Genomic DNA, 17182 nt, shown 5'->3' with positions numbered 1-17182 from the left:
GACCCACAAAGCTTGAAATATTGACTATTTGGATCTTTACAGAAAAAGTGTGCTGGCCTTTGCTCTAATATAGGTGGCATCCAGAAGTGCCACCCTCTCATTTCACAGATGGGAAAACTGAGACCCCAGAGAGAAGAAAAGATTTAATCAATGTCCCCCTGAACTAAGGTTCTTATTCAATTGCACAAATGTTGTAGACTGCTTAAGGTTTTGAGTGTGTGTGTGTGTGTGTGTCAGAGGAGGGTGGGTTAGGGTGAAATCCAGAAATCAATCAAGTGTGTACCTCTGCCCCCAAAGAATTACCAACCAGAAAAAAACACATGAGGAATCAAATAGAACTTAGGTGGATCAGAATTCAAGATCGCCCAGAGTAAGGTGGAGAAGCAGAGGGGGTTACTCTGATCTTTATAGAGCATTCCTGTCAGAGTTTCGCTTATAAGGACGAGGGGCGCCCAGGTGAAGGAAGACCATCTGCTGGGTCCCAATACATTGTGGTTTTTCATTCATATCTTGGGGGCTCAAGCTAGAGGGCCAAAGTTCAGATGTGTTCCCAGCCTGCAGGCCTCAGTTTATCCAATTATACCCAGGGAGCGCCTGCCCCTAGGCTAGGCACATCTTCCCGGGACCTAGTGGCTCTTTCTGGGAGACGAGTAACCTCGAGCTGACGTCACTCGGGTGGGGCCGGCGGGACGCAGCAGAAGCCTCGGACCGTGTCAGGACTCAGTACCTAGCTAGGGCTTGGCGAAAGGGGCTCCCAGGAGCGGATATCTAGGAGTCTTAGGAGCTCTGATACCGTAATGGTTACGAATCAGGAGGCGAACCGCAAGGTCAGCAGTTCGAAACTACCAGCTGTCCCGCCGAAGAAAGATGAGGCTTTCTGCTCCCGTAAAGATTTACAGCCTTGGAAACCCTGTACAGGGTCGCTATGAGTCGGAACCGACTCCACGGTACATCACCACCACCACCTACCTCTAGGCCCTTAAGATTGCTAAAATGATCCCTCCGTTCTCCGCAGGCGAAACTGAGTCACGGTGGGGTGTGCGTAGGGAGCCCGGCATCCTATCCTTACCCTGGACCAGTGCCGCTGCCCCCACCCCCGTCCGCCTTCCCAGCCCCCACTCCCATCCTTACCCCACACCCCGACCCTGCGGCTGTGAGTCAGCGGCCGGCCGCGCCCCCTCCGCCCACTTCCTCCTTACCTTCCCGCGGCGGGCGGGGCGGCAAGGGGCGGTGAGAGGGTGGGACCCTACCCACCCATCCCCCTCCAGGGTGGGGGAGGTGTCCCACACGCCCCCCCACCCCTCCCACGCCCGTCACCCCTTATAAATTGGCTGAGAAGACACTGGGGTCTCTGCAGGTGGGATTAAAGGAAGATAATTCGAGGGGCTCTGTGCTTAACCAGAGGGTCTGAACCCTTGCCCCTCAAATTTCGAGTAATGAGGAATGAAATGGAGAAGTGCTGCGGAGGCTGAGAAGGAAGAAATTGTGCCCTTATTTCCATACTAGGTGTGAGACCTAGGTATCATGGAAGGATCCCTTTTCCCTCTACCAAGCTCCCCACATAATTTGGGGGTGTAACACTAAGCTATCACATCGAGGACCAGGAAAATAGCGGAAGTCCAAGGGGCAGTGTTGCCCTTTTAAGCTCTCTCCACCCCCCCATCCTAGAGGAGGACACGGCCCCTTTAAGGCGCGGGGCATTGTGGGTACGGGGAGTGGAATTTTGGAACGAAATGTAGAGAAGTACAGTAGTAAGAGTAACATTGTAGCCGCTACCGGCCGAGGGGGCGCGCCGGGGAGGGGACGCCGCACCCCGTTTCTGCCGCAGGGATTTTTCCCCCCTATCAGACTCCGAGGGAGGAGGCTCTGGCCCCAGTCCAAGCCACGTTCCCCCCCAGGAAGCCGGACTCTATGGGGCGGGACCCTGGGGGAGACTGAGCAGAACCTGGAGCCAGTCCCGAACCCCTGAATCTCAAGCCAGGGGCGCCCCGGGAGCCTTCACCCCGTGGGCGCACCGCCCGCCCGTGAGCAGCCATGAGGTGAGCGGTGAACTACTGCCCGACCCTTCCCCGCCAGGCGCGGGCTCCCCGCCCTGCCTTTGTCCCCCCTCCCCCAGCCCGCTCGGGGCTGAAATTTGGGGACCGGGCGTTGGAAGCCTGAGTCTTGGGGCTGAATCCCCTTAGACGATCTCCAAATATTGACCACCTCCACATGACTTTTAAGACTCGGGGTGATGCCAGTGAGGTTCTCCTGGGAGCTCCCAGATTTGGGGGCGCTCCGAAGACTCCCGAATTTAAGACTTTTAAGGGGACCTTCAAGTTGGCAGATTCTTTCCACATGGATGCCAGGATTTAGACAGAAGGCGGAGGACCAGGTTGGGGCTCTGAGACTTGGATGAGAGACTGAGACATAGATCCTTGTTAGCGGGGTCCCATTTTACGTGACACTAGAAAAGTCTCCCCATGTGGAACCGTGCTTTCTAACTTCAGGGGTACTTCTTAACGCCTAATTTTGGGAGTTATACTCATTCTTTTTGGGAGGAGATTGGTGCCGACGGACTGACCCAGACGCAACCTCGAGGGTCTGGTTGGGACGCCCCCTCCTCCACCTCTCCGTACCCACAATCTTCCCGATATAGGCCGTGCCTAGGACCGTGGAGGGCGGCTCCCCGGCCCACAGCCAGCAGGGCGGCCCTTCTCCCCCACCTGTGCGGCCCTGGGGAGGGAGGGGGCGCGGCAGCTGTGAGAAGGAGGGGGCCTTTGTCTTCCTGACTCACCTGTCGAGACAGCTGGTGTGGAGAGAGCAGGCGAGGAGAGCGGTGGACCGGCTGCTCTTGCCACCCCAACCCCTCCCTCCTTCTCGCTGAGCCCTAGGGAGCTGTGGGGTTGGAGGAGGGGGTACTGGAAAGCTTCAAGGTCATAGCCCACTCCCCCTGGGACTTGGGCTTCCTAGAGTTTTACCTTTCTTCCCAGGGGTTTAATCCTGGGGGGTGAGGGGCCCAATGCAACCAGGGATTGCATCTTCTTGGGGCCTCCCCTGAAACTCTTGAGCTCACCTTAGGGCGGCGCCAGTGCCGGAGCTGGGGCTAGGGGGAAGGGACCTACCCCCACCCCCTCATAATCTCTCCCCTGGGGCTGGAGCCTGACAATACTATATCTCCCTTCCTCCACTCTCTGGGACTTCCTGCCCCATAGCCCCCTGCCTAAAGGGGAAGGCCCCAGGGGACCGCCGGGGATTAACCCCCTGGTGCCCACACCCTCCCACTTCCCCTATACCCCAGCTTCTGATATGGGGTGACATTCCTTTTTAAGACTGTTTGAGAACTCCCCTCTCCCCGCTTGTTCCTTCTGCTGGGAAAGGGATAGTTGGAACGTTACAAGCAATAGGGTCACCCATAGACACCCTCAAGACTTCCTGCCTAGCTCTCCCGCCCCATTGCCCCATTACGGCAACATCCCTTGAGGTCTGCCCTGGAGAGGGGGCAGTTTGTGGTCTTCCCTCTGGGACAGAACACGGTTCTTGCACTGCCCCCAGCCCCGCCTCTCATCCCCCCCCTCCCCAGGCTCGTTTCCGGTCCCAAGGAAGGCGGATGGCGGATGTCCGAGTTAGTGCAGCTTTTCTCGCAGTGAGACCGTAAAAGGGCAGGAGCAGCTTCTGGGCCGGCCTCCCGCCCTCCCCCCAGCCCTGAAGCCCTGGCCCTCTCTCTGGGCCCCCCTCGTGCGGTGTCCTGGTCCAAACCTCCCGCCTCTTGGGGGCTGGGCAGAAGTTGAACCTATCCCAGAGAGGGTCACTCCCACCTCCTGAGGGTCTCCCCTTGGGTGACCACACCCACTTTTCTGGTCTCTTGCTCCCTGGTCCAAGATAGCTGAGATTCTGAAGACCCTTATTCCCAGCTGGGGAAACTGAGGCTCAAAGAGAAAACTAGATGGAAAGCCCCTAAGTAAATCTTAGGTAGTTGCGGGGGTAGGGAAGGGCTGGGATCCAGGTCTCTAGTTTCTGACTGGTTAGGCTGGGAACTGTCATGGGGGCAAGTTGGAAGAGAGGATGTTAAGATGGAAAATTACAAGATATGCAAGATTTAGTTCATTTTCTCAGTTTGACAAATATTTGTTGAATGTCTCCTGTGTACAGTACTCTGAGCTGGGGTTCTGGGAGGGATTCAGAAGAAGTTGAACCCTGTTGTTGTTTTCCTCATCCAATAGTAGTAATTATTGGTACAGGCAGTCCCCAATTATGAAATGCGATTTACTCCAGTTTACACACAACTTCATTTACTGGTGGGCAACAGCTCTAATCTTGGCTTGTCCCTTGTTATTTAAATTTGCCCACAGTTTGAAATTCTTCAATACAAGCACTTTCATCTATTCCAGGAACCATTTGTAAGTCACTGAACAGGCTTTGAGCCTTTTCTTACTCTGATTTACCTCCAAGATTAATTTATAGACACATTTAAGGTTCAGTAGGAGTCCTGGAAGGAGCTCTGGTAGCTTGGTGGTGGTGGCTATGTGCTGCCGTGGAGTTGGTTCCGACTCACAGCGACCCTGTACAGGGTTTCCGAGGCTGTAAATCTTCACGGGGGCAGAAAGCCTCATCTTTCTCCTGCCGAACAGCTGGTAGTTTCGGACTGCCGACCTTGCAGTTTGCAGCCCGATTCGTAACCACTACGCTACCAGAGCTTGTTGTTGTTGTTGTTAAGTGCCATCGAGTCGGTTCCGACCCATAGCGACCCTGTACAGGGTTTCCAAGGGTGTAAATCTTTACGGGAGTAGAAAGCCTCATCTTTCTCCCGCGGAGCGGCTGGTAGTTTCGAACCGCTGACCTTAAGGTTCGCAGCCCGATTCGTAACCACTACGCTACCAGAGCTCCTTCGCTACCAGAGCTTAGCAGTTACTAATTGGGCTGCTAACCTAAAGGTCGGCAGTTCGAAACTACCACCTGTTCCGCGGGAGAAAGATCAGGCTTTCTGCTCCCATGAAGATTTACAGTTTTGGAAACCCTGAACAGGTCGCTGTGAGTCGGTTCCGACTCCACGGCGCATTAACCATTACCACCACTAAGTAACGGAAGGACCTCTGGTACCGTAATGGTTACAAATCGGGCTGCTAATCTCAAGGTCAACAGTTAGAAACTACCAGCGGTTCTGCAGGAGAAAGAGGAGGCTTTACAGCCTCGGAAACCCCGTACAGGGTCGCTATGGGTCGGAATCCACTCAACAGCACTTAACAACAACAACTAACTGATTCCGTTGAATCCTCACTACAGTTCTAAGAGATCGATACTATTACAGACCTTGCATTGTACAAATGGAGAAACCGAGACATATTGAAGCAAGGAAATTTCCTATTAAAGTCAAACAGTTTGGATGTGGCCTTATCCGAATTTGAACCCAGGCTGTCCTCCAAATAACTATGCTATTAAAGAAAGTGGAAAATGATGTTTTTAAGTTCGAGTAATATACTTTTGCTGTGGGGACACATAAGGTAAGGTAAATAAGCAGAAAGAAAGCAGGGTGAGAAACTATCTTCCTGTTCATTTATGAGAAACAGACCCATGGAGCAGAAAGAAGTAGAATAAGGCCATACAATCACCAGAGGCAGGGCAAAGACTCTTGGTATGGTTCACTATACCGGGTTGCTTCAACTCCAGGAAGATTTGTGATTTGGAAAAGGTTGTTGTTGTTAAGTGCCGTTGAGTTGAGTCATTTCCAACCCATAGCGAGATCCTGTATAGGGTTTCCAAAGAGTGGCTGGTGAGCTTGAACCACTGACCTTGTTGTGGTTCAAACCAACTTTGCAGTCCAGCAAATTAACTCACAGAGCCACACCAGGACTGGGAAGAAGGGTAAGGGTGAGTATTTGGAAAGGGTGAGGAATAGGGTCATGTAAAGTGTCTATGGGGTAAGTCCTGGGATGGGTGAAGGAAAAGGCAAGACTCTAGTCTATAAGATTTGGGTAAATCAGTCGATGTGCTTGATTACTCTCAGTGATGGGAGGCTCTCTTCTGTCAGTTCCCATGCATGTTATTGCTGTTAGGTGCCGTTGGTTCTGACTCATCGTGACCCTGTATAGGGTTTCCCATAAAGCTGTAAATCTCTATGAGCCAAAAGCCTCATATTTCTCCTGCAGATCTGTTGGTGGGTTTGAACTACTGACCTTGTGGGTAGCAGTCCATTGTTTATTCTACACTACCACAGAGGGTCCTAAGTTTATTCCTTATAACAAACCCAGTGGCTTCCAATGTGAGAAACTGAGACCCAGAGAAATGAAGCCAATACAGCAAGGAAGTAACTTGAACCTTGGAAGCATCCAGTCTTGCTACGGTTTTCAGGAATGTGAGGACAGGGGTACAGTCAATCCCAGGCTGGCTGGGGTGAAGACTCCCGAGACAGCTCTAGGGGTGCCAGGCCCCAGGAGACCACTTACTCTGTTTCAGTCTCCCCCACTTCCCAACTATGGGGTTTTCTGTTCTGTCTTGTGCTTAGTTTATATCGTTTTTTTATGTACTTATATAGTGAATTGGTTTTATATAAATAATACTAGCCCAAAGGTGGTGGATGGGGATCGTGAGAATATATAAACCAATCAAAGGGGGTAAATGGTGTGAAATTTTCTCCCCACCGCAGTCCCACCGCAGTCCCCTCCATGACAGCCACAGGCCAGTCCCCTGCACCTCAGCCTTCACATCTATCACCCTTCTGTGTGTCGATGTATTTATATCCTCCTCACCTTTTTTTTTTTTTAAATCCTCTGAGACATACCACTTTGTGCCGTGTCTTTTTTAGCTTCTTTCTTATCTTAAAATGGGGTTAAGAACTGAACCCAGGGAGAACTTAGATTCAAATCTAAGCCCCTCTGCAGACTTGCTGTGTGACCAGGAGCAAGTGTCTTCACCTCTCTGTGCTCTTGTTTCTTCATCTGTCCAAAAAGGTGTCCGCGTCCATGTTCTACTGAGTTTTTAGTGTGGACCTGGGAGCACAGTGCCTGGGACACAGACTAATGGGCCCTGTCAGCTGCCATTGAGGATTTGCTTGTTTTTGAGATGTTTGTTGATACATGACCACCTGCTGTGTGTAGAGTAGACCTGTGCTCCATGGATGGGGGTTGTGTGGTGCTGTGGATTAATGCAACAGACTGCAAAGCCCGTTGAACTGCAAGGTCAGTGGTTCAAGGTCGGCACTTGACAACAACAACAATCAGAAGACTGCTAAGCACCCCTGAGTGCTTTCAAATCACCAAGCTTTCAGTGTTCAATTGAGCACTTAACCCCCTGTGCCAACAGCTATTAAGTACTTTACTATATGGAGTCCTGGTGTGGCACTGCGGGTTAATGTGCTGGACTGCAAGGTCAGCGATTCAAACTACCAGCTGCTCCACGGAAACCCTATACAGGTCGCTATGGATCAGAACTGACGACAACAACAATATGGAGTCGTGATGTGGCACTGTGGGTTAATGCACGGGGCTGCAAGGTCGCTTTGAACAGCAACGTCAGCGGTTCAAGCTCACCAGCTGCTCCTAGGAAACCCTACACAGGGTCTCTATGAGTCAGAACTTATTCGACAGCCCTTAACAAACAACCACAAAATGTTCTGGACACTATAGATTATGGGGACAAATCTCCAGGCCCTTGGGGAGCCGACATTTTGGTGGCCAGAAGCAGTCAGTTTTGTGTCAGGCAGAGCTGGGTGCTATGAAGTGAGACAGGGAGGTACTGTCTGAGCAGAGGTCCAGAGAAAGTGAGAAAATCCTACCTGGAGGAAGAATGTGTGCTTAGACCCCCGAGGCACTATTGAGGAAGCAACAGCTTGGAATCTGGTGGGACAGGAACCAAGGGGAGGAAAGGAGAGATATGTAGGGCAGCTCATGGAAGGCTGGAAGGAGCCTGGTAGCTCCATAGATCAAGCACTGGATTGCTAACCACGTGGTTCAAACCCACCAGCTGCTTCTCTGAAGAAAGAAGAGGCTGTTGGCTCCTGTAAAGATTAGCACTCTCGGAAGCCCAATACAGGGTTGTTAGGCATCGGAATCAACTCAATGGCCATGGATGGGTTTAATGGAAGGCTGCGGTGAGCATTTGCTTTGACTCTGAGCTTCCAAGGAGAGGGGCGGGAGCTGACGTGTGGAGATGGGGACCCTGCAGCCCAGGTCACCCAGGCCAAGCCACCTGGAAGAGCAAAGTGCGGCCAGGGTGGGGCTCTAACTGCAGCTCTGGGCACCTGGCCAGAGTCTGTCCTGGGTGTGGGTGGCAGGTGTGGGTGAGGCCTTAACTCTGCCCTGCCGTGGGGCACAAGAGCCAGAAATGGCCCTTGAGGCTGTGCCTGTCTGGGAATAGTACCTGGGAATAGCTTGTGTAGGACCTCTGCAGTGGCCACAGGTGAAGGCTGTGGACCTGGGAGCCAGGTTGCTTGGTTTACTTCCATCCTTGCTACTCACTCACTGTGTGATGTTGGGCAAGTCACTCAGCCTCTCTGGGCTTCTGTTTGCAGGCTTATTGAGTATGCAATAGTGACTACTTGTGGGTGAGAGAAAAATGAGTGACTATGGGTACCGAACTCAGCAGCCGCTCCTCGGAACCCCAATACAGGGTCGCTATGAGTTGGAACTGACTCTACAGCACTTAACAACAACAACATGGGTACCAAATGAGACTCTTCTGATGGAGGAGGCTGCCATGGTTATGTTAATTTGGGGTGTGGGACTCAGGATACATCTGAGTCCTCTAAGGGGTTTTCCCTGCCCTACCCAAGGGGAAGACAGAGAGAGGCATTTCACATGGCCAGCAGAGATAGAGCCACTGGGGTGGGGGAGGGCGTCTAATTTCTCTCCCCGGAAACCCCTGACCACCAACTTCCTCTTTTCAGGAAAAGCCCAGTGGGGGTGGGGTGGGGACCATCACTTCCCCTGGTCTGTGTATGACCTTGGTCAAGTCACTTCCTGTCTAGGAGCTGTAGTAGCCTCATTGGAGGAGGGGAGGGCTAAACCCTCTTATCCCCCAGAGAGACTGGTGGAGGATCTAGAGGGAGGCAGCTGTGTGGGACGCCTGCTCCGATAGTGTCCGAGTTTTTATTACATGTCCGGTGCTCTACTTGCCCAACTCGGGTGCCCCACCCCATAGCCCTGAGAGACGGGGCTTGTCGCTTCCCCAGTCTATAGACAAGGAAGACAGCTTCCTAGTAGAAACGCCATTGTCTGAGTCACAATGGAGTAGGTGGTTCCATGGATTTTGATCACGTTGACGTCTGAGGCTGAGTAAGAAGCCCTGGGAACACTGTGGGTTAAATAAAGGGCTGCTAACAGCAAGTTCATCAGTAGTTCAAACCCACCAGCCACTCTGCCACAGAAAGATGTGGCCAAGCGGCTTCTGTAAAACAGCCTCAGAAACTTTAGGGTGCAGTTCTCCTCTGTCCTATAGGGGTCGCTGTGAGGTAGAACCAACCTGACATGCTTTTTTGAGGCCAAGTCTGATGGTACTTACTCCAGAGACCCTCCCTGATCCCCCGTTGCCTCGCGTTGCCTCGCGTTCTGGACTGTGAGCTCCAACGCTGTTTCACCCCTATGTCTGTGGAATGGCAGGTCAGCGCCCTGCCCTGGGTAGCTGAGGACTGGACACAAGTGACTTCCCTGGGGGCAGAGGATGTGTGGAGTGACCTGGAGTCTGGCCGTGCCTTGCTACAGCGTGACACCCTTCCCCTCCCTCAGCTCAGCTCCTCCTGCCCCCAAGCACCCTGGTAGAGAGGGGAAACTGAGGGCCCAAGAGAGTGGTTGGCTGGTCAGGAGTACTGCCCAGGGCTCCTACCCCCACCCTCCTCCTCCTTCCAGCCTCATTCTGTCCTTATCATCTGCTTTTCTCTCTGCAGCTGCCTGCCTCTCTGGGCCTCTCTGTCCATTGGCCTGTGTGTTTCTACTCATCTCTGCGTCTTTGAATCTGTCTCTCTCTCCATTTTTGACTGTAGGGCTGTCTTACCTCTCTCCGTGTCTGTCTCTCCACTCTCTCTCAGTTTGCCTGCTGGTCTTTTGTACCTCTTTGTGTCTCTTTTCCTCACACTGTCTTAATCCCTTTGAATCTCCCAAAGGTGCAGGAAGCCTCATGTCACTCCTTGGCTAACTGACCCCTCTCCTCCTCTTCCTACTTGTTGGCAGTGAGACAGTCGTCTGCTCCAGCCGGGCCACTGTGATGCTTTATGATGACAGCAACAAGCGGTGGCTGCCTGCTGGTACAGGCCCCCAAGCCTTCAGCCGGGTCCAGATCTACCACAACCCCACTACCAACTCTTTCCGGGTCGTTGGCCGGAAGATGCAGCCAGACCAGCAGGTAAAGTTTCCTTTTCCTCCATGCTGAACCTGCTTACCTGACCTTGCCAACTGCCACCTCTCACCCACCCTCCCCTCCTGCCAGGTGGTCATCAACTGTGCCATCGTCCGAGGTGTCAAGTATAATCAGGCCACCCCCAACTTTCATCAGTGGCGCGACGCCCGCCAAGTCTGGGGCCTCAACTTTGGAAGCAAGGAGGATGCAGCACAGTTTGCCACAGGCATGGCCAGCGCCCTAGAGGCACTGGAAGGTCAGAAACAGCGGTGGGCATGGGGTGGGCAGAGGGGACCATTGGAGCCCTGCTGTGTGACCTGGGACCGCTGCTTCAGTTTACCAAAACTGTTGGCCACTGAGCAGATTCCAACTTATGGCAAATCCATATGACAAAGTAGAACTAGCTCCATAGGGGTTTGGGGCTAGAATCTTTACTGTAAAAGACTGGCAGGCCTGCTTTCCCACTGGTGGCTTCCTCTGGATGGGTTCAAACTGCCAACCTTTCTGTTAGTAATTGAGCAGAAACCATGGCACCCCCTAAGGACCTCAGTTTACTCATCTGTAAAATGGAGCTCATTCAGTGACTCATTGTTACCTTGCAAAGTTATTACAAGAATTTAATGAACTCATGTATGCCCCCATGCATGTTGTTGTTAAGTGCTGTTAAGTCGGTTCTGACCCATAGCGACCCTGCATAGGGTTTCTAAGGAATGACCGATGAGCTTGAATTGCCAACCTTGCGGGCCAAACCCACTTTGCCGTCCAGTGCATTAACCCACGCACCACAATAAAATATACAAATTCTTAGGGTATATATAGCTCCTTTGAAGCCAGGATGGCGAGACTTCTGCTGTACTTTGGACTTGTTATCGGGAGGGACTGGTCCCTGGAAAAGGACATTATACTTGGTAAATTGGAGGGTCAGTGAAGGAGAGGAAGACCCTCAACGAGATGGGCTCAAACAGGAAACACTGAGGTTGATGTGTGTTGTGTTTTGTGCTGTTATGTGTAGGGTTGCTATGAGTTGTAATCAACTTGATGATTGTGCCTAACAACCATCACAGCAAAGCTCAGTGAACTTTTACACATGCATGTTCCTGTGACCACCTCCCAGGTCAAATTCTAGAACGTTCTCAGGCCTCAGAGGTCTCCTTGTGCCCCTTCCCGAGGTTACCCAACCCCAGGTAACCCCTATGTGTCTTTTCATCAATTAGTTTTCAGGCATTGTGATTTAAAAAAATATGTATCTGTCCAGTTGGTATTTACCGAGTAGCACGAATATCTTGTGCAAACATTGGATCTGGTTAAGGAGTCTGGGGTGGGGCCCCGGGGCTCTGCATTTCTAACAGGCATCCTTAGGTTGCTAACACAGCTAGCTGCTGACAGTACTTTGAATCGAAAGGCTTTGCTGTGCGTCCAAGGAGCCCTAGTGGTACAATGGTCAGGTGCTCAAGCTGCTAACTAGAAGGTCAGTTTGAGCCCACCGACCGCTCTGTGGGAGAGAGCTGCAGCTGTCTCTTCCTATGGGGTTGTCCCACTCTGTCACGTGGGGTTATAGGAGTCGGAAGCAACTCAACAGCAACAGCTTCGGTTTGGCCGTGTGTCTAGAGTCTGGAATCACTGCTGTAGGAAAGGGCCGAGGTGTTTGTTTCATTGGGGAGCTTCAGAGCTAGCTTGCTTGTCTTGGGGGGCTCCCAGAGAAATACCAGAATCATGGGAGCCCAAGGGACTAGGGTGTGTTACCTGCTGAGCATCAGTAACTATTTAAGAGCCAGGATGTTGGAGTCAACCTGAACTTGAGTCTTGTTCCTGTGAACCCCTGGATATGCTGCTCTGGGCATGTGACTGCCCTCTGGGCCTTAGTTTCCTCACCTGCCAACTTGGACATCTAAGCAGTTCCCACCTCAGAGCAGCTCATCAAGAGTTGCTGAATGGGGACCCTTATCCCAGCTGGCACCCACACCTTAGTCCTGAGTCGGGAAAAAGGAAGTGAGCGTCTCTGAGCAGGATTCCCAGGAATCTGAGGCGGGAAAGTGCCAAGGGATGGGCAGGGCAGGGTGGCATTCAGCTTGCCTCATCTCCCTCACTTTTCTCCTTTCACCTGCAGGAGGTGGGCCTCCTCCACCCTCGGCACCTCCCACCTGGTCAGCCCAGAACGGCCCCTCCCCGGAGGAGGTGGAGCAGCAGAAAAGGTTGGACCCATCCCTGGGTGGGGAACCTTCCCCTGCCCAAAGTTTTAGGATGTTCCAGAACCCAAAAGTGCCAAACTGGCCAACTTTCTGTTTCCAGAATGTTCCGACTCCTTGAAGACTTAGAAATGACCATCTTTCAGAAAGCCCCAACCCTTGGAGTTACAGAAGCACTTTGCCGCTAGTAGTCCAGAAATTCCTGATACTCAGTTACAAATCTGCCCAGACCCCAAATCTCAGCCCCCGACCCCCGGGTGCCTCGAATCCAGAATCTGGTTGTTAAAAGGACCTTGGTCTTTTGACATTGTTATTGGTAATGTGATGCCTACAATGTTAGCATCTGGGTTTATAGCCTCTGCCCCTCATATACCACCCCACCTGCCCCCGCCCCTGTTCCTTTCTCCACCTCCTTCCTGGGACCTGGGGAAGGAAGGCGGAGGTGGCATTGGTGCTGGGTGTGTTCGGAGCCAGCCTCTCCCAATCCCAGGCTGGTGGAGACCTAGGAGTGAAACAGGGGGACGTCAGTGGCCATCCTCGGGCCCCTAACTGACCATTGGTCTGTTGTCTTTTCCTCAGGCAGCTACCGGGCCAGCCAGAGCACGTGGAGCGAGAGCGCAGGGTCTCCAATGCAGGTACTGTCTGAATGGCCCTCAGAGTTAGGGACCTCCCTGGAGGGGAGAGGGCAGGCCAGCAGGACACCAGGCCCTGAGGCTTGTCTCTCCCCATAAACACCTGCTTTCTCTGTGTGTGTGTTTCAGGAGGTCCGCCTGCTCCCCCAGCTGGGGGGCCACCCCCACCTCCAGGACCACCTCCGCCTCCGGGCCCCCCTCCACCTCCGGGTCTGCCTCCCTCTGGGGTCTCAGCGGCAGGGCCTGGAGCAGGGGGAGGCCCACCCCCAGCGCCCCCTCTCCCCACAGCACAGGGCCCTAGTGGTGGGGGCACCGGAACCCCTGGACTGGCTGCAGCCATAGCCGGAGCCAAACTCAGGAAAGTCAGCAAGGTGAGGGTCTGGGAGCACAGGGGCTGGTGAGCTGAGCTCTGATGGAAAAATGGGGGCGCCAACCAGGAGGCCACTCCAGGAAGCCCTTGCCCCTTTTTAATTTCTCCAGCAGGAGGAGTCCTCAGGGGGGCCCTTGGCCCCCAAAGCTGAGAGTGGGAGAAGCACAGGTGGAGGGCTCATGGAAGAGATGAATGCCATGTTGGCCCGGAGGTAAGCCCGACACCCCGCCCAGACCCTTCAGCTCCAGGGGGCTCGAAGAATGGCAGTCAGCCAGCCCATCTGAAGCCATATTACCAGGAGATGTTGCTGAAACACATTGCTGAAAATTCTAGTTCAGTAGAACCCTGGTGTAGGATAAACACTGGACTACTAACCATAAGGTTGGCAGTTCAAACCTACCCGCTGCTACTTGGAAACTCTATCCAGGGTTTCTGTGAGTCGGAACCAACTTGACAACATGCAACAGTAACAACATAGAGTCGGGCGGGAGGGGCCAGAATCCTGTTTTGTTTCTGGTCGTTAGTTAAATAGCCAATCTTGGTGGTGCTGTAGGATAAGCATTGGACTGCTAACCACAGGGTTATGGTTCAAACCCACCAACGGCTCCACAGGAGAAAGATAAGACTGTCTGCTTCTATAAAGATTTACAGTCTTGGAAACCCCACAGAGGGTTGTTGTTTAGTGTCGTCAACTTGGTTCCGACTCATAGCGACCCCGTGTAGGGTTTCTAAGGAGTGGCTGGTAAGTTTAAACTGCCTGCTGACCTGGGGTTCAAACTGATCTTGCGGTCCCGTGCTGTCTCCTGAGTGCTACAACACCAGGACTCCATCGGATTGTTAGGGAGTCGGAATAGACTCGATGGCAGCGGGCAGTGATTGGATCAATGGTTAAGCGCTCAGCTGTTAACTGAAAGGTCGGGAGAAGAGACCTGATGGTCTGGTCCCTTGAGTCCCCAAACTCATTGCTGACAACTCATGTGACCCTATAGGACAGGCTGTAAATCTTTACAGAAGCGGACTGCCACATCTTTCTCCCAAAGAGAAACACCTAGAAAAACACCATCAATCCCACCCTGTTGTAAGGATCGCTGTTGAGATGGGATCAGCCTGACAGCACACCGTAGTTATTCTTGAGACAACTCGTAGGGACCCAGGTATCCAGAATAGAGCTGTTCCACAGGTTTGTCAAGACTGAAACCAACGGCGGGCAGTCAAACACAACCTTCTGTTCCCTCATGGAATCGTGTTTCGTTTCCTTTGGGGAAAATTCCCCTTTTGATAGCCAGGTTTGGGATGTAATGATGGAGATGGTCATTTCCTGAACTGGCTCAGGTTTATAACTGCCAAGGTAGCTTCTAGAATGTTCTAAACCCAAATGTTCTAGAGTGAGAACCTTGATAGAGCTTATCCCAGAATTCTGCAAACACCATTTCTAGAATCCCAGCATTCTACCTTAGACTTTTGGGATTCCCAAACATGAGAATGATAGGACAGCACCCCATTTGACTCTGAAAACAAAGGTCTCCTTAGCCTTCAGGAATGCCAGAACTCTAGACTCCAGAGTCCAAGTTTCTAGAACAATGGAATTGGGTGCTGGAGGAGGATTTGAAACCATCTATTTTTACCTTGCCCTCCTGCAGAAGGAAAGCCACACTGGTTGGGGAGAAACCTCCCAAGGAAGAATCTGCCAATGTAAGTTAGGGCTGTGTTATAGGAGAAGGGATACTGGGGAGGTGGGTGTGATAGGCAAGGGTTAGGATTGAACCTGAATAGAGTATGCCCAGGGAGTTGCTCCTGACAGTTTTATTTCCCACCAGCAGGAGGAGCAAGAGGCCAGAATCCCAGCCCAGACTGGTGAGTGAGAGCCCAGTCTGGCCACTGGAACTATATAAATCCCAGGATCCCCTAAGGAAGGGTTTGTGCAAAGCCTACTGGGGATTGTATTCTCCAGAGATGGTCCTTTGACTGGAGGCTGATTAGGGAGGCAGAGGGGGTCACTCAATTGTCCCTGATCTTTCTAATTTGTTGTCTGTGTCCCAGAACCTGTGCGAAGACCCTGGGAGAAGAACAGTACAACTTTGCCAAGGTGGGCAACTAATATCAGGGCCTCATTCCTTTCCCTCATCTTTAAAAAAGAAAAAACTTGCCAAACTGATAGGGAAGAACAAAATATGCATGGAATCGGGGCGGGGGGTGGTAAGGCCTTCTCTCTAACCTCATTTGTTTTGTTGTTTCACCCCAATTTTCAGGATGAAGTCGTCTTCTTCGGTGACCACCTCTGAGGCCCACCCCTCTACGCCCAGCTCTGGTGATGAGTCAGACCTGGAAAAAGTGAAGCAGGTAACAAAGGGGAGGGGGAAAAAATGGGGAATAAAAAGGGGTCACACACAGTAAGAGTTAAGATTTGAGTTTCCTCTCTGCCCCTGACCTGTTTTCCTGTCTGAGAAATGGAGAGATTGTTAGGTCAGGGATAACAGGCACCACTACCTTCTTTACCTGTGCCTGTGGTAGACCTTACTAATCCATCACCGAACTCATTGCTGATAAGTATCCAGAATTCTTTTCTAGCACACAGCCCCAGATAGATAATCCACCACGGATAGAGTTGGCAGGAGCCTAGAATGTATTTTTGCCAGCCCTGGTACTGGATGTTGTCCAGTACTTTTCTTCTGGCTTCAAGGATCCAAAATTCTTCCCTAAAATTCTCCAGTCATTCTATGACCTTGTCAGTGATTGGCAGGAGTGTAGAGAAGGGGACGGTGGGGAATCTTGAACCTCCTTCCTCTGGTCCTTCAGTCAGTGAAAACCTGGGATTTATTTCTGCTGTTCCTCAAGCCCCCTTCCCCCTGACCGGCTGTACCCCTGTATTTTTAGGAGCTACTGGAAGAGGTGAGAAAGGAACTGCAAAAAGTGAAAGAGGAAATCATTGAAGGTGAGGTTCTTTTGTTTGTTTGTTTTAATGTTTATTTGAGAGGGATAAATCCCTTGGGAAAAAAACCAAATCCATTGCCCTCAAGTGGATTTCCGAGACTAAATCTCTATGGGAGCAGTCACCCTCATTTGTCTCCTGAGGAGCTGATGGTGGATTTGAACTGTCAACCTGTGATTAGCAGTCCAGTGCTTACCCTATAGTTCTACCAGGGCTCCTTGTGCCTTGGAAAGAACCCTATTTGGGAAGGGGACGGGACAGGACAGGACGGGAGGGGTGGGAGGTTCTGTGCCTAACCTCTGGCTCTTGTTGTCCTTCTAGCCTTTGTCCAGGAGCTGAGGAAGCGGGGGTCCCCCTGACCACAGGGACCCAGAAGATCCTGCTTCTCTCCGCACACCCCGCCTGTCACCCAGCTTTTCCCTGCCTCTATTTGACTTGGAATTGGCAGAAGACTACACAGGAATGCGTCTTCCCCACTCCCCTTCCTGCTTGGAAAACTCCAAGGGGGTGTGGCTTCCCTGGCGCCATGCTCACACCCATACTGGCTGCTGATTGGCTGGGGAGGCTCCCACCCCTTTACTCCCTTTGGTCCTTCCCCTCTGCCATCCCCTCAGGGCTGGTTCCTCCATTGGGGATGTACCAATTCGCCCCATAGTCGGGGAAGGAAGAAGGGAATTACACATTCCCTGGTTCTAGATTCACTTTATCGCTTAATGCCTTCGAATTTTTGTTTTTTAAAGAAAATAAATATATATATATA

General features: G+C 52.1%; 1 protein-coding gene across 1 annotated transcript; it reads left to right on the top strand.

Moving 5' to 3' along the window:
• Positions 1-1727: 1727 nt before the first annotated feature.
• On the top strand, positions 1728-16781 carry VASP (vasodilator-stimulated phosphoprotein). Its single transcript, XM_006871332.1, has 13 exons — positions 1728-2039; positions 10140-10311; positions 10396-10561; positions 12413-12497; positions 13071-13126; positions 13253-13494; positions 13604-13704; positions 15134-15185; positions 15311-15347; positions 15534-15579; positions 15743-15833; positions 16368-16425; positions 16744-16781. Exons 1-13 carry the CDS (start codon positions 2035-2037, stop codon positions 16779-16781), a joined length of 1149 nt encoding a protein of 382 aa, XP_006871394.1. The 5' UTR covers positions 1728-2034.
• Positions 16782-17182: the final 401 nt, after the last annotated feature.

The sequence above is a fragment of the Chrysochloris asiatica genome, unplaced genomic scaffold (assembly GCF_000296735.1).
Source record: "Chrysochloris asiatica unplaced genomic scaffold, ChrAsi1.0 scaffold00168, whole genome shotgun sequence".
Taxonomy (NCBI): Eukaryota; Metazoa; Chordata; class Mammalia; order Afrosoricida; family Chrysochloridae; genus Chrysochloris; species Chrysochloris asiatica.
Note: the sequence above shows the minus strand (reverse complement) of the source record. Positions and strands in the feature narration are given on the sequence as shown.

Excerpts from the sequence above, each read along its gene's own strand:
- VASP (XM_006871332.1), top strand. Across the intron at positions 13,127-13,252 it reads GCGCAGGGTCTCCAATGCAG|GAGGTCCGCCTGCTCCCCCA; the intron begins GTACTGTCTGAA and ends TGTGTGTTTCAG. Across the intron at positions 15,348-15,533 it reads CAGAATCCCAGCCCAGACTG|AACCTGTGCGAAGACCCTGG; the intron begins GTGAGTGAGAGC and ends TCTGTGTCCCAG.